General features: G+C 43.2%; 2 protein-coding genes and 1 long non-coding RNA gene across 12 annotated transcripts in view; 1 reads left to right on the top strand and 2 right to left on the bottom strand.

Moving 5' to 3' along the window:
* Nucleotides 1–738: 738 nt before the first annotated feature.
* On the top strand, nucleotides 739–9,556 carry LOC121685760 (mitoguardin 2-like). Of its 10 annotated transcripts, XM_042066511.1 has the most exons (13): nucleotides 739–809; nucleotides 919–1,049; nucleotides 1,776–1,872; nucleotides 2,038–2,111; nucleotides 2,364–2,440; nucleotides 2,732–2,804; nucleotides 3,122–3,289; nucleotides 3,432–3,530; nucleotides 3,660–3,794; nucleotides 4,258–4,311; nucleotides 7,834–7,950; nucleotides 8,227–8,425; nucleotides 8,796–9,556. In XM_042066511.1, the coding sequence occupies exons 2-12, from the start codon at nucleotides 978–980 to the stop codon at nucleotides 8,413–8,415; spliced, it is 1,155 nt and encodes a 384-aa protein (XP_041922445.1). In that variant the 5' UTR covers nucleotides 739–809; nucleotides 919–977; the 3' UTR covers nucleotides 8,416–8,425; nucleotides 8,796–9,556. The 10 variants fall into 10 exon arrangements, with proteins under 10 accessions (XP_041922445.1, XP_041922444.1, XP_041922442.1 ...); XM_042066510.1 differs by having other exon boundaries at nucleotides 739–795; nucleotides 924–1,049; nucleotides 8,227–9,556; XM_042066508.1 differs by having other exon boundaries at nucleotides 739–795; nucleotides 8,227–9,556.
* A 401-nt stretch (nucleotides 9,557–9,957) lies between these two features.
* On the bottom strand, nucleotides 9,958–12,127 carry LOC121685553. The gene is made up of 2 exons (XM_042066147.1): nucleotides 12,117–12,127; nucleotides 9,958–10,743 (listed from the first exon to the last, which is right to left on the bottom strand). The coding sequence occupies exons 1-2, from the start codon at nucleotides 12,125–12,127 to the stop codon at nucleotides 10,068–10,070; spliced, it is 687 nt and encodes a 228-aa protein (XP_041922081.1). The 3' UTR covers nucleotides 9,958–10,067.
* A 540-nt stretch (nucleotides 12,128–12,667) lies between these two features.
* The window catches only part of LOC121685779, a 2,454-nt gene continuing 538 nt past the window's right edge, over nucleotides 12,668–14,583 (bottom strand). Inside the window, exons 1-2 of the long non-coding RNA XR_006023441.1 lie at nucleotides 13,733–14,583; nucleotides 12,668–13,683 (exon numbers count right to left, since the gene is read on the bottom strand). The exon at nucleotides 13,733–14,583 is cut by the window's right edge and continues 538 nt beyond it. This is a non-coding gene — a long non-coding RNA (uncharacterized LOC121685779). The remainder of the gene's footprint in view (nucleotides 13,684–13,732) is intronic.

Below are 14,583 nucleotides of genomic sequence, written 5' to 3'. Positions count from 1 at the left end.
GGGGTTAGGGGAATGCACATGCTATAGAATAAACTGCACATGGCACCAGTGATGCGAGTGAGTGTATGTACGCCTGAGGTTGCTTATAATTATAAAACAAATATGTTATCAGGCCATGCTGTTTAAGTTCATGCTTCATGCTGGGTTTTTTTTGTTTTGTTTTTTCCTGCTAAGTTAAAACAAATATTATTGTAAATAGAGATTTTGTAATATTATTTGAAGAGAAAATAAATCACACAATAATATATTACTAAATATTGTATATTGTTTTGTTTTTTTTAAATCTTTTTATTTCAAAGAACATTCAAACATGCAAACATATATTTTTTTATTTTTTGTTCGTGTAGCTTACAAGTCCTTTTCAAAGTTTTTTCCCGCATACCTCCAACCACCTGCCCCTCACCCACAGGGATGCTCCTATACATATGACAAATTAGAAATAATACTACTAATAATACTAAATATAAAAAAAAAGAAATTATGTAGAACAGAAAATATATTCATATATCTATACATACACATTGGTTTTATTTTTAATATTATTTTTTTTAATAACAAATGTGTGAATATTATATTTTAAATACTTAACCTCATTTCTTTTTTACTTTATATTTTCCTCATGAGTCACAGCTGCTGTTGTGTGTAGGCTATTGTCCATTTTGTGTTCAAACGATATTCACTGCCATGGTGATGACATAACAATCATTAGAAAAACAACAAAGCCTTCCATTTGAATTCCCTGAGTATCCAGATGTGGAGGCTGTGGGGCTGTGTTGTGTTTGGAGCTAACAGAGGGTAAGACCGCTGAGGTGAGCGCTGCTCTGTGGCGCTGTGAAGCAGAGGGGACATGACAGAGACATTGCCTCTATTCAATAATGTATCCTCCAGCTTGCTAGTTTGAATGTGTGTGTTGATCAGAACAGGCTCGGGTGGCTACCAGGCTGACTGCATGACGGTGGTGACTCACTGACTCAACAATGCCCTCTAGTAACCGTCTACAGGAGCGCAGGCACTGCAACCAGCCTGCCCAGAGGAGCACACTCAGAGCCGTGAGTGTCCAGGCACTATTGCAGTACTCTATGGGTCTGCTCTACACTGGTCATTAGTCTGGCAGTGATGCACTTCAGAATGCTAAATTGTCCTAATGTGGGACCCCTAAGCTCCATTGGTTGTGGCTCTTCCCTAGACTAATGAATGTCAGTGAAACTATGGCAACGCCAAAGCTGTAGGGTCCTGTGAAACTATGGCAACGCCAAAGCTGTAGGGTCCAGTGGAACTAGCAACGCCAAAGCTGTAGGGTCCAGTCATCAAAATTGGATGTGGATTTAATGTGTTGCCTTCACATTGCAGCCTCATATAGCCTACTGCACAAGTCCAAAAAGCAACAAATGCCCCACATCAGGGTAATCCACCCTACCTTTGAATTCAGTGTGTCATTTTATATTCCTGAATAATAACTATGGCACGTGCACACTCTGAAAAGGAAATTGTATGAATTGTATTGTATTATATTTAAATGCGTTTTCAGTCTCCATCTGTAGTCACAGTATGTAGTAGCTACACAGACCGGTCAGTTTAAATGTAAACATTTCCATTAATGACCTTGTTTATCAGACAGGTCAGTTCAAATGTAAACATTTCCATTAATGACCTTGTTTATCAGACAGGTCAGTTCAAATGTAAACATTTCCATTAATGAACTTGTTTATCAGACAGGTCAGTTCAAATGTAAACATTTCCATTAATGACCTTGTCTGTCTTGCTGTGTGCTGGAGGCGTCCAGGGGGAGTCCAGTCCTGCAGGCGTTACGGAGTGTGATTTGGAGAGGAGTGCAGATCGTCTGTGACGCGCTTAAAGGAGCAGATTTAAACGGTACTAAACTCAACACAACTAGTCCTGGCTAGTTCCATACTGCCTGCTGTTAAAATAGTTGAGCTGGATCCCAGTCAATGGTGTGTTGATTTGAATGTGTTTTACTAAAATGAAATGAGACACTGACAACTGAAGATTTTGTGTGAATGTGTTAAATGCTGACAGATGAAGATGCTGAGTCCCCATCCCAGAGCCTTGACGACTCTACTGCTAACAGGATGTTTTACTCCTGTTATGAGGTCGGCATGGCAACCTGACCCACACACCACTCACAAATACCTTATTCACAAATGTAGTATCAACGCACATAAACAGTACCAAGAGTTTACACATTACACTTGACATTGCTGTAGTTGTTATATAGTGATAATAATTATGCTAAAGATTAGTATCCCCATGTGTATGCCTTCATGTATGTTGTGTTTTGTTCTGTTCTTGTGGTGGATTCTGGGAAATGTCTGATGGTGGATTCTGGGAAATGTATTCCTCAGAATCTAGAGGACATCCGCTGGGGGGAAGAGAGGCAGCAGTCAGATACTGAGCTTAGAACCTCCACTCCAGTCAGGAAGTGAGTGTTATTACTCACACCCCAACACACCCCAACACACCTCAACACACCCCAACACAACACACCTCAACACACCTCAACACACCTCAACACACACCAACACACCCCAGATCTAAACACACCACAACACACCCCCACACACCCCATATCTCCCCAACACACCACATCACACCTCAACACACCCCAACACACCCCTGTGTGTGTGTGTGGGTGTGTCTGGGTGTGTGTGTGTGTGATAGTGTGTGTGTTTAGATGGTGACTCACACTGTAGTTGTGTGTCTCATCCTGCAGTGTGTACTTGCCAGAGAGCAGGGGAGACGTCCACATCAACACCAAACTGAGAGCTGTGCGGCAGGCCTTCCAGGTCACTATCACCCCCATGACACACTCATCCCCATGACACACTCATCCCCATAACACACTCATGCCCATAACACACTCACCCCCATATCACACTCACCTCTATGACACACTAATCCTGCACCGGTCACTATCACCCCCATAACACCCTCACCCCCATAACACCCTCACCCCCATATCACCCTCACCCCCATAACACCCTCACCCCCATATCACCCTCACCCCCATAACACCCTCACCCCCATATCACCCTCACCCCCATAACACCCTCACCCCACTGCGGGTCTTTAACTCATGGTGTTTCCAGAACATGTTGAGCAGGCAGACACAGTTACGGTATTCTCTCCTCATGAGGAGCAGGCAGACACAGTTACGGCATTCTCCTCTCCTCATGCACGCCAGATCATCGCCCACGACACAGAATCCAGGAACTTCCTGAAGGAGGCAGGACTTACTATCCTGACTGGATTGCTGTCATTGGCAGGGAAGGTAGGTGTCATCAGGTGTCCGTCAGTCATGTGAAATATGTTACCTGTGTTGCTTTATGTGTACGCTTCAATGCCTATTCATATGTGAGTGTGTGTGTGCGTGCATGTGTGTGTGTGTGTGTGTGTGCGTGTGACCCCTTCAGAAGATGGAGGGCTTCACCCTTGTGTGGGACTGCCTGATGGCGTTTGCTGAGAACCCGTCCAACTGGGACTCCATCACCAAGGAGTGCCAGAAAGCAGGGGTGAGCCGTCGTCATGACAACCTGTTTGTGTGACCCCACTCTAGACAAACATCTCTCTGAAATATCCCTTTACGTGTGTGTGTGTGTGTGTGTGTGTGTGTGTGTGTGTGTGTGTGTGATATGTCCTAGATGCAGACTCCGTGCTTTTACGACCTGTTTTATGAGGCTATTGTGCTCAGGCTGCTGGAATGCACTGATCAGGTGCCCCCCACCCTGAGCACCACCATCCGCACACCCTGGCTCTCCACCAGCATGAAGAAAACTGTACGTCTCATTATTACTACCGTCCACACACACACATACACACTCTTACACACACACACACACACACACACACACACACACACACACACACACACACACACACACACACACACCCCTGGGTCTTCAGCAGCATGAAGAAAAAGTCTCATTTTCACTACTGTCAACAAACACACTCACACACTCTCACACACACACTCTCTCTCTCACACACACACACACACGCGCACACACACACACTCATTATCACTACTGTCACCAGGTTTATTACTGTAGAGATGTTATATCAGCGTATTTTATTACTGTAACAAATGATTTTATGTTTTATTATTACTACTAGTTAGTGGTTATAGTTCTGCGCTCAATATTAAAGATCAGTGTGGATAATTAGAAGAGTAGCTGTCTGACTCAGATGTGGCCCATGCATTCCTTTGGTGTTTGTTGAAGCTCTGTCCACTACCCACAGACCGTGATGTTCCACGCCTGGGCACGCATAAGGAGAGACAGAGAGCAGCTCACGGTGAGCCAAGAGACAGAGTTGCAGTACCATGTCTTACCATGAGGTGGCAGCAAAGCTACAGGTGTTTTTAAATGCTGACACATAATGTGACAAAAGCATCATAACCACAGTGTGTCGCCATTAGCATGCTAATGCTCAGATCACCATCATAACCACAGTGTGTCCCCATTAGCATGCTAATGCTCAGATCACCATCATAACCACAGTGTGTCCCCATTAGCATGCTAATGCTCAGATCACCATCATAACCACAGTGTGTCCCCATTAGCATGCTAATGCTCAGATCATGCTATCATGGCGTTTCTTGTGTACTCCTTTAGCTTTCCATTGGACTCATGGAGGCTCTTCTGTATTTGGCTGTGCTGTTTCTGATCAGTAGTCTTGATATATGATTGATCTGTTTCTGATCAGTAGTTGATATATGATAGATATGTTTCTGATCAGTAGTCATGATATATGATACATCTGTTCCTGATCAGTAGTCATGATATATGATAAATCTGTTTCTGATCAGTAGTTGATATGCAGTGTTGGGAGGGTTACTTTCAAAACGTATTCTGTTATAGAATACATAATACATGCCCAAAAATGTAATTTGTAACGTATTCCGTTACGTTACTCAATCTGAGTAACGTATTCTGAATACTTAGATTACTTCCGCATTGAATTGCATTTTATAAGTGTAGGAATGAGCCATCAAATCCTGCTTAGGCCTACTAAAAAGGCCTATTCTGGTGTGTTCTTCTGTTTCAAATGGCTGAAATGTTAGGCCCACATAGGAGAATGTAAAGCCAACTAAGCTACCTGATACAACTTTAAAATAGAAAGGTGACCACTAAAACTACAGCATGCACTAGGCTAATTAAAACAAACAAAATAAATAGCCTACTTTAAGGGCATAGCCAGAAATTATAATTAAGGTGTGCCTGTGAGATTTTTCGGTGGCATCAACCCAGTGAGGGGCGCATATGACAGGTGGAACACAAATGACCTGTAAATGTAAACACTATAGGCTACTGTATATCAGTGCTCTCAAAATGAACGTGATCGCGTAATGACAATCAAAAACCGCACGTTAAAATATGCTACTCGCAAGAATAATCTTCAGAGACTGCACCATATAATTCATTTTAAAACGTAAATGTAGATCTAATTAGAAAAATAATAATCCATAAAGCTATTTTAAGTTAGAATAAAAAACTTAGAATGCAGTGCCTATTTTAGTGATTGGTTTTATAGACCTCTCCAGAATAAGTCCCGCCTCCGTAACTTTTGTATCCATCCAACTTCCGGTCGTCAAATGTCTATGGTAAATAACATGGCGTTTTGAAAGATCGTACCTGTCAAACTCTGTAGGTGACAAAGTAGAAAAAGCTGGTGGGCCGATTGCCCTACACACTTCTGCCATCTAGTTTCCACTGGATTTTTTGATTGTCGGTGCCGTTTAAGTAGTAAACGATTATTAATGCTAACCGGGAGCTAGTTCTGATGTACGCGGGCGGAGGAGGGCGTTAGATCTCGCTCACAACCAACCAGTCACAACCTAACGTGATGGTCATTTTCATGTGTGATTCATGCGTGGTTTCAGTGGTCTATAAATGTAAATCGTTTGCAAGGTTCAGCCTCTTTTCAACATGACTTAACTTTGGTTTGACTGTGCGAGTTTGTTGGCTGTTATTGAGATATTTGAAAAATAAAGAAATTGCCGACGAAGACACTAAAGACATGACGAGATGAGACTTTTTTTTCACAAATAACAGATAATGATAAGCAGACTTAAGGGTGTGTTCAAAACGGGTAAAGTTGCTGCCTTTTAAGATATCTAACTGGGGAGCAAGGCAGCAAGTGCGGTTCGAAACCGAAAAAACAAATTCTGCTGCCTTTTAAGATATCTTAGAATTCCCAAATAACGGTCATTTTTGGAGGCAGCATCGATGCACACTTCATGCTCCCTCCTACCCATAATCCCTTGGGGCAACGTCTGAAACAGCTGTGAAAGGTAAACAAACATGGCGGATGACATCGGTAATGGTTGCTGAATCTGTTTAAAATGTCATTTGTGTGACCTTATTTTGCTTAGATTTGTAGATTAGAGATGAGAAATAAACAATTTACTATCTGATTATGCCATTGTTGTAACCATTAATAGCGTCTGGTCTGATATATCTGCCGGCCGTAAAACCTATTTTTTACCGTTAGCCTGCTAGCTTACGTAAGCTAATTTAGTTTAACGTCAGGCCTTTGCTAACGTCATACCGTAGTGTTAACCAAAGATTCTAGAGTGCTACGCTCGTTTTTAAAAGATGCATTTGATCCAAAGTCATGTCTAGTGAGACAGCTCTCTATGAAGGTAGGGAGGCAGTAGGCAGCTGTCTCCCGTTTCGAACACACCCTAGGAATCAGAGGCTGAATCACATTGAGTCGATAGCTTTATTTTGCATGACCTTGATCAGAACAGTAACGTTTTCAGAATGTATTAACAACCTATCAAACATGATGATTTCACGCAGAGTTAGTGCCACCTCCGTAGACAGGCTCTGGTGTCACGAACTCCATTCAGTGAAGACAAACTATGAAACATTGCCGTTGCTATGCAACCTTGACTGGGGGAGTCGCGGCGTCTGAAGCGTGCGTTAGCTTAGTGCTTCTTACTGATATATTTCTACTTTAACGGCACCGACAATCAAAAAATCCAGTGGAAACTAGATGGCAGAAGTGTGTAGGCCAATCGGCCCACCATTTTTTTCTACTTCGCTACCTACAGATGTTTTACCGGTATGATATTTCGAAACGCCATGTTATTTCCCATAGACAATTGACGCCCGGAAGTTGGATGGATACGGAGGTTACGGAGGCGGGACTTATTCTGGAGAGGTCTATTGTAGGTCTAAATCAACACGTGAACTAGGCTTTGTTTATTGATTAGCAAACTGTGTAACCGATTGGCCGAAGTAGCCTGAGCTATTAATACTTGTAAAAATATCCTTTGAACAGACATCAGGAACCACGATCAATGAGGAACAGGAGTTACCTCCACTTACTTTACTCCTAATTTGCTGTGCAAACGGTCATTTCAGGGTCTCCGATGATGCGTCCATAATGCGTGCTGGCTGCGTTTTGAGGCTAGTGCAAGACGACGGGGCTTGGATTTAAACATGGAAACAATGTCATCATAGATTGCTTTCAGGAGCTTCTGGGAAATGGAGTTGCCTTTAATTTATTTAGAGAGTGAATAAACTTATGAAACAGAGAAGTATCGTCATGTAATCCATTGATTTCAACAATGTAACTGTATTCTAAATACCAACTATTTAACTTGTAACTGTATCGGAATACAGTTACTCATAATTTGTATTCTGAATACGTAACGCCGGTACATGTATTCCGTTACTCCCCAACACTGTTGATATGTGATAAATCTGTTTCTGATCATGTGATGATGATGGTGATGATGGTGGTGATGATGGTGATGGTGATGATGATGGTGATGATGAAGGTGTGTGCCCCCTGTCCCTTCTGTAGGGCCCGCAGGGCCTGTACCACCACCTGTGTGAGGTGCGAGACTACATCGACCCGGAAATAATGTGGGCCGCAATCGGACCCCAGAGTGACGCCAAAGATTTCTACTTCCTGCTCAGGGTGCGTAACACCAAAGATTTCCACTTCCTGTGTGGATGCTGATCTCACGCAGCAGGCAGATGCTGCCCTGTCTACTAGGCCATTCTGTGCAATGTGGTTCCCTTGTATTATTGTTATTGTCTGCATATAGAGGATAGGTAAACAGAAGTGTATCTATCTGTCCGTATATCTGTGTATCTGTGCGTATATCTCTGTAGTGCTTTCTTTTTTTTCTCGTCTCTTTGCTCTCTGTCTTTCTGTTCATTATTCCTCTCTCTCTCTCTGCCCCCCCCCCAGGGTGAGGTATTGTCCTTTGTCCAGCGCATCTTCCACCTGGACACACAGAGCTACGTTTCTCCGGCGGTGTTGGCCGTGCATGTCTTTTCTGCGTGGAGGGGTCTCGTTGGTCGCCTGCAGGAGTACCTGATGGAGCAGCGACACACAGAGAGATGGCGCAGAGATGACGCATGCCCTGAACTATCATAAACCCCCCCACAAACACACACACACATACACATACACATACACACACACACACACCCTGAGCTATCACAGACACAGTACCCCCCCCCACACACACAAACACACACTAACATACACACACCCTGAAATATCACCGACACAACAGCAGGACCCCCCATACCTAAACTCGAAATATCACCAACCCTAGAGCCACTCTACCTCCAGCCCCCAAACTAACGAACGAACCCCAGACCCTCTTCCCAATCGAAAGATTATAATCCCAGTAGGCCCAGCCTCTAACCCTCCCTATAGTGAGATTATAATCCCAGTAGGCCCAGCCTCTAACCCTTCCTTATGGTAAAATTATAATCCCAGTAGGCCCAGCCTCTAACCCTCCCTATGGTAAACCTCTAACCCTCCCTATAGTAAGATTATAATCCCAGTAGGCCCAGCCTCTAACCCTCCCTATAGTAAGATTATAATCCCAGTAGGCCCAGACTCTAACCCTCCCTCTGGTAAGATTATAATCCCAGTAGGCCCAGCCTCTAACCCTCCCTATGGTAAACATCTAACCCTCCCTATAGTAAGATTATAATCCCAGTAGGCCCAGCCTCTAACCCTCCCTATAGTGAGATTATAATCCCAGTAGGCCCAGACTCTAACCCTTCCTTATGGTAAAATTATAATCCCAGTAAAACCAGCCTCTAACCCTTCCCTATGGTAAACCTCTAACCCTCCCTATAGTAAGATTATAATCCCAGTAGGCCCAGCCTCTAACCCTCCCTATGGTAAACCTCTAACCCTCCCTATAGTAAGATTATAATCCCAGTAGGCCCAGCCTCTAACCCTCCCTATGGTAAACCTCTAACCCTCCCTATAGTAAGATTATAATCCCAGTAGGCCCAGCCTCTAACCCTCCCTATGGTAAACCTCTAACCCTCCCTATAGTAAGATTATAATCCCAGTAGGCCCAGACTCTAACCCTCCCTATAGTAAGATTATAATCTCAGTAGGCCCAGCCTCTAACCCTCCCTACGGTAAGATTATAATCCCAGTAGGCCCAGACTCTAACCCTCCCTTTGGTAAAATTATAATCCCAGTAGGCCCAGACTCTAACCCTCCCTTTGGTAAGATTATAATCCCAGTAGGAATTAAAAATTACAAAGAAGTCTGCACACTAGAGCTCCATTATTTTTTTCTTTTTATTCACCACATGTGACGTTTTGGGACACACTGCCCTTCCTCAGACATAAGACAGGTACCTAGCAGCCCATACTTATACTAATTGAACACCTGACATCACATGATGCAAGTGATTAAAGTGCCGAGTGCAAAGTGCTTCAAGTGCTAGTGTGCAAAATGCAGTGTGCAAAAATGCAATAAGTACAATACAATACAATAAAGTGCCAACGTGCAATAAATAACACAAAGCACAACAGTATTTCAATGCACTCATATACCAGATAGTACCACTAGATCACATTGAGGAGTAGTGAATAATACAAAAATTCCATAAATGTTAAAGGCAGCCACATCAATATGTGCGATATATACAACATGAACAACATCAAAGAAGGAACCGATCAGGACAAAGCTAACAGACTGGAATTCAGGATCAGAAAGATATTACACCATGCTACAGATCAACACAACAGTCCAAAAAGGCCAAGGTCAGTTCATAGAAAGGGACGCAAGTCAAACTCTTCATTCATTCCTCTAGGGGCTAGAGTGTCCAGTGTGTAAATCCAAAACGCTTCTTTTTTTAGAAGTAAAGAGTTAATATCACCCCCCCTAGTGGGTGTTTTGACCACTTCTATTCCACAGTAGCGCAGTGAAGACAGATTGTCAGAGCATTGAGTAAAATGAACAGCCACCGGGCTTTTGGGGTCATGGTTTCTGATATTGGAACGATGCTCGGATATTCTGGTCTTTAATGGCCGTGTGGTTTTGCCGATATATGCCAAGCCACACGGGCATTTTAGCATGTATATGACATTCGACGTGTTACAGGTAATAGTACCTTTGATGTTAAAGGACTTCCCTGTGCGCGGGTGGCTGAAAGTGCTCATCTTCTGTGTGAAGTTACATTGGGTACACCGCCCGCACCTGTAATTCCCAGGGGGCGCCGCCTGTAGGAAGTTGGGTGTTGTTAAAGGTGGGAGGTGTGCTCTCACCAATGAGTTGCGTAGGTTGGGAGGTCTCTTAAAAACCACCCGGGGGGCTGCAGTGAAAACCTTGAGTCCTGGATCAGACTCCACTATGTGCCAATGACTGTTGATGATGGATTGGATGGGTCTTCCCAGGGGTGAGTGCTGGATAATGCAATTCACGTTGGGTTCCTTTTTCTGGGTCCTGATCCGTTGAAGGCAATCTGTCTGAGAGACATGTTAATAACGACTCTGTGCATTTTTGATCCATTCCGGTTTATATTGTCTCTGTTCAAAGCGCTTCTCCAGGTCTTTGGCTTGACCTTGATAGTCTTCGTCCTTACTGCAGATACGCCGTATGCGGCTAAACTGGGATATGGGAAGGGCTTGCTTCAGAGCTGTGGGATGGAAAGATTGTCCATGTAAGATTGAGTTTCTGTCAGTGCTTTTTCTATATAGATTAGACCCCAGTGTATTATCATCTCTGTAAATCAAAATATCCAGAAAGTTCATACGTTCTGTGTCATGTTCCATAGTGAACCTGAGATGTTGGGAATTGGAATTAATGAACTGATGGAATTTGTTTAACTCAACTTCAGACCCATGCCAGACAAAAAAGATATCGTCTATGTACCTTTTCCAGTGAGAGATGTTATGGAAGAATGGGTTTTGTAGTTCATTAAAGATGATTTGATGCTCAAAAAATCCACAGTATAGTGAGGCGAAACTGGGGGCCATTTTCGCACCCATGCTTGTGCCAGATACCTGAAGATAATAGTCAGAACCAGAAAGGAAAAAATTAGACGTCAGCACAATCTCAAGGAGCTCCACAATGCACTTAGTACTAGGAATGCAGTCTGTCCGTGAATTGAGAAAGAATTTTGATGCTCTTAAACCACCCTCAAAGGGTACATTTGTGTATAGAGATTCGATGTCCATGGTGACCAGAAAACATGGTTCATCAATTAGTTCTATTGTTTTTAGAAGTTTCAGAAAGTCCATTGAATCTTTAACATAGGAAGGCAGGGACATCACTAGAGGCTGTAAAAAGTAGTCCACAAAGGCAGAGATTTTCTCTGTCAAAGATCCTATGGCAGCAACGATAGGTCGGCCTGGAGGAAAGTCTGTGTACTTCTTATGAATTTTAGGTAAGATATACAGGACTGGTGTGACTGGAAATTTTACAGTCATAAAGGCATGTTCTGATTTTGAGATTCCCCTGCCTCAGGGAAACCTTTTTGTTTAAAGTCCTGTGTGGGGTTCCGCTCTAATAAAAGTGCTTTTACCTTTGAAAGAAGTCCGCACTGTTTTCACAGCTCTTGAGTTATCCACCGTTTCCGCTAGGCCTCTATCCTGAATCCCAGTGTCTTGTACGACTGCAACATCGGAGCCAGAGACATTGGTGGCGTTAGAACTAAACAATTCTTTTAGTCTGAGGGTTCGGAAGAATTTATGCAGATCAACAATGGTATCAAAGTCACGGCACTGTGTCGTTGGTACAAACGACAGGCCTTTATTTAAAGTACTCAGGCATGTCTCCGACAGCGATTTACTTGAAAGATTAATTACATTGTGTACCTGTTCGGCATTTGACGAGTCCAGTATGGGTCCCTTGGAATTGGGATTATAATCCCAGTAGGCCCAGCCTCTAACCCTCCCGTTGGTAAGCAGGGTCTGAGTGTTTTCTTTGTGCCACGTGCATGTTGGCCTCTCACAAGCACATGGGTCTAACATGAATTTGTGTGTGTGTGTGTTTAAAGAAGTTTTGTGTTGACTCATACTGTTTGAATAACCTAAAGGCCATGAATCCTCCTTCTTCCTGCATGCCTCAGTGGGGAACTGAAATAGAGTTGTCATCTCCATTCATCATCTCACCAATAATAGTTATTTGGAAATAATTAATAAAAAATCAACATGCACTCAGCAAATTCAATAATCTTACAGTTTGTTCTGCTGTGAAATATGAATATTGAAACATGACAGGAATGTTCAGGAAGTTATTCCAAGATTCTTCAGAGATCCATTCTATCTGACAGTTAGAACACTTAGTGGTGGAGTAATAGAACACTTAGCGGTGGAGTAATGGACCAATCACGAGCATCACAATACAAATGTACAAACACAGCCACTTAGAAATATGAACTTTATTTTTTGAAAAATAATAATAATCTTGAACAGAGATGCAATATGCATATTGAAATATTCCATCCATTACATTATTGTACAGTATACATACAATATTAAACATATCTGACACCAAAACCAATCACAGTTACTTATCAATCACAGACACACACACACACTCTCTCACAGCCTTAGATCAGGCCAAGAGTGGCCCATGCATACTGCATTCCCCTTTATAAAGTACTTAGAGGTACACTGCTATTATATGACATGATTTAAGTACACATCTCTTTTCCAGGGATATGAAGTATACTCCTTAGTATTCAGAACACTTGGATAGGCAGTACAGTATATAAAGTACACACTAGATATCAAGGGACGTTTTTATGTCACCTCGTGGGTCATGTAAGCCGCATCACAGTCTTGTTGTACTCAGAATCGCTCTCCGGTTACGAGTGCCCGTTAACGGGCCGTCTGATGCCTGGCCACCAGCACAACCAGAAGAGGCGGGAAATGACCACTGTTGACCACTGCAACCTGCTGGCCTTGGGCTGGAACCCCAGGGAAGGCACGGACTGAGAAAAGCTGGCGCCAGTAGTGACTGTAATGACCAGGGAGTTAAACAGAGGACCACTGTAATGACCAGGGAGTTAAGCAGCATGTTAGTCCTACATGGAGGGTGGTAGGAGCATCCCCACTCGTTTTACACTAGAGTGAGATGAAAGGGTGGTATATACACACACACACACACACATCCATACGCCCCTGTCTTTCTCATTAGTGTGAGACACTGATGGAAAAGCTGTTGGTCTTCGGGCAGGGAACCCCCCCCCCCCCCCCGAGCCCGCCTGTAACAGAACATCCCGTCCTGGAGAGTGTGTTAGTTCGCACGGCACGTTTCCCCATCATGCCCCAGCAGGGTTATCTGTGCATGGTTTCCTTGGCAACCACAGAACTTTGCCTCCTTAGACGGACCATACAGGATGGTGTTGGCCTGTGGGGGGACTGCCTGACCTTTGACCTCGTCAGCGCGCTTCTACAACGTTACGTAACGTTGCCTGACCTGAGACCTCGTCAGCGTGCTTCTACAACGTTACGTAACGTTTGACAAACGAGGAGCCAGCAGAATGCACACAATTCATCTTCAGTGAGACCTAAAAGCTGCTTTCATTGAGATGACTGATTATTGGACACTAAATGATTTAGACTGGACGGGACCACCCCAACCCACACTCACACACACACACACACACACACACACACACACTTTATCTCCCTCTGAGAAAGACTTGCTCATATACATAGGCACATACCATATGGACACCAGGACAGATGCTATGTACATTAATACAGACATGCATACTAACAGCAATGTCTATACCTGCTGTATGTAAACGTACACACACAGACACACACACACACACACACTTTAACCAAACAACTCTCCAACTACATATCTACACCATGCTCTAAAGCTTTAGTCAAAATAACATCTATCTCATAAAAACAATGTTTACATGCAACACAGTGGGGTCATTAGCAGGCTGTTTATAACTGTGTTTTTGTGACTTTGGGATGTTACCTAAAAGAACGGCCATACCCATATCCATCCATGGGAATATGGATCATACACAACCTCTTCATTCAATACCATACCAGCAGCATTATTCCCATACCAGCAGCATTTACAGAATGTTCATACAAACAAAGTGTGGTATTTTACAAACAAACAAAGCGTGGTATTTTACAAACAAAGCGTGGTATTTTACAAACAAACAAAGCGTGGTATTTTACAAATAAACGGTGGTATTTTACAAACAAACAAAGCGTGGTATTTTACAAACAAACAAAGCGTGGTATTTTACAAATAAACGGTGGTATTTTACATTGATATACAAGCTGCACGTCTCTCATCATAGCA

This window comes from Alosa sapidissima, chromosome 16, assembly GCF_018492685.1.
Source record: "Alosa sapidissima isolate fAloSap1 chromosome 16, fAloSap1.pri, whole genome shotgun sequence".
NCBI classification, from domain to species: Eukaryota; Metazoa; Chordata; class Actinopteri; order Clupeiformes; family Clupeidae; genus Alosa; species Alosa sapidissima.
Note: the sequence above shows the minus strand (reverse complement) of the source record. Positions and strands in the feature narration are given on the sequence as shown.

Bases quoted from the DNA above. Each gene is read 5' to 3' on its own strand.
- LOC121685760 (XM_042066510.1), top strand. From the start codon at position 978: ATGCCCTCTAGTAACCGTCTACAGGAGCGCAGGCACTGCAACCAGCCT. The intron at 2,112-2,363 runs GTCGGCATGGCA...TGTATTCCTCAG, and splicing joins TGTTTTACTCCTGTTATGAG to AATCTAGAGGACATCCGCTG. The intron at 3,531-3,659 runs GTGAGCCGTCGT...GATATGTCCTAG, and splicing joins AGGAGTGCCAGAAAGCAGGG to ATGCAGACTCCGTGCTTTTA.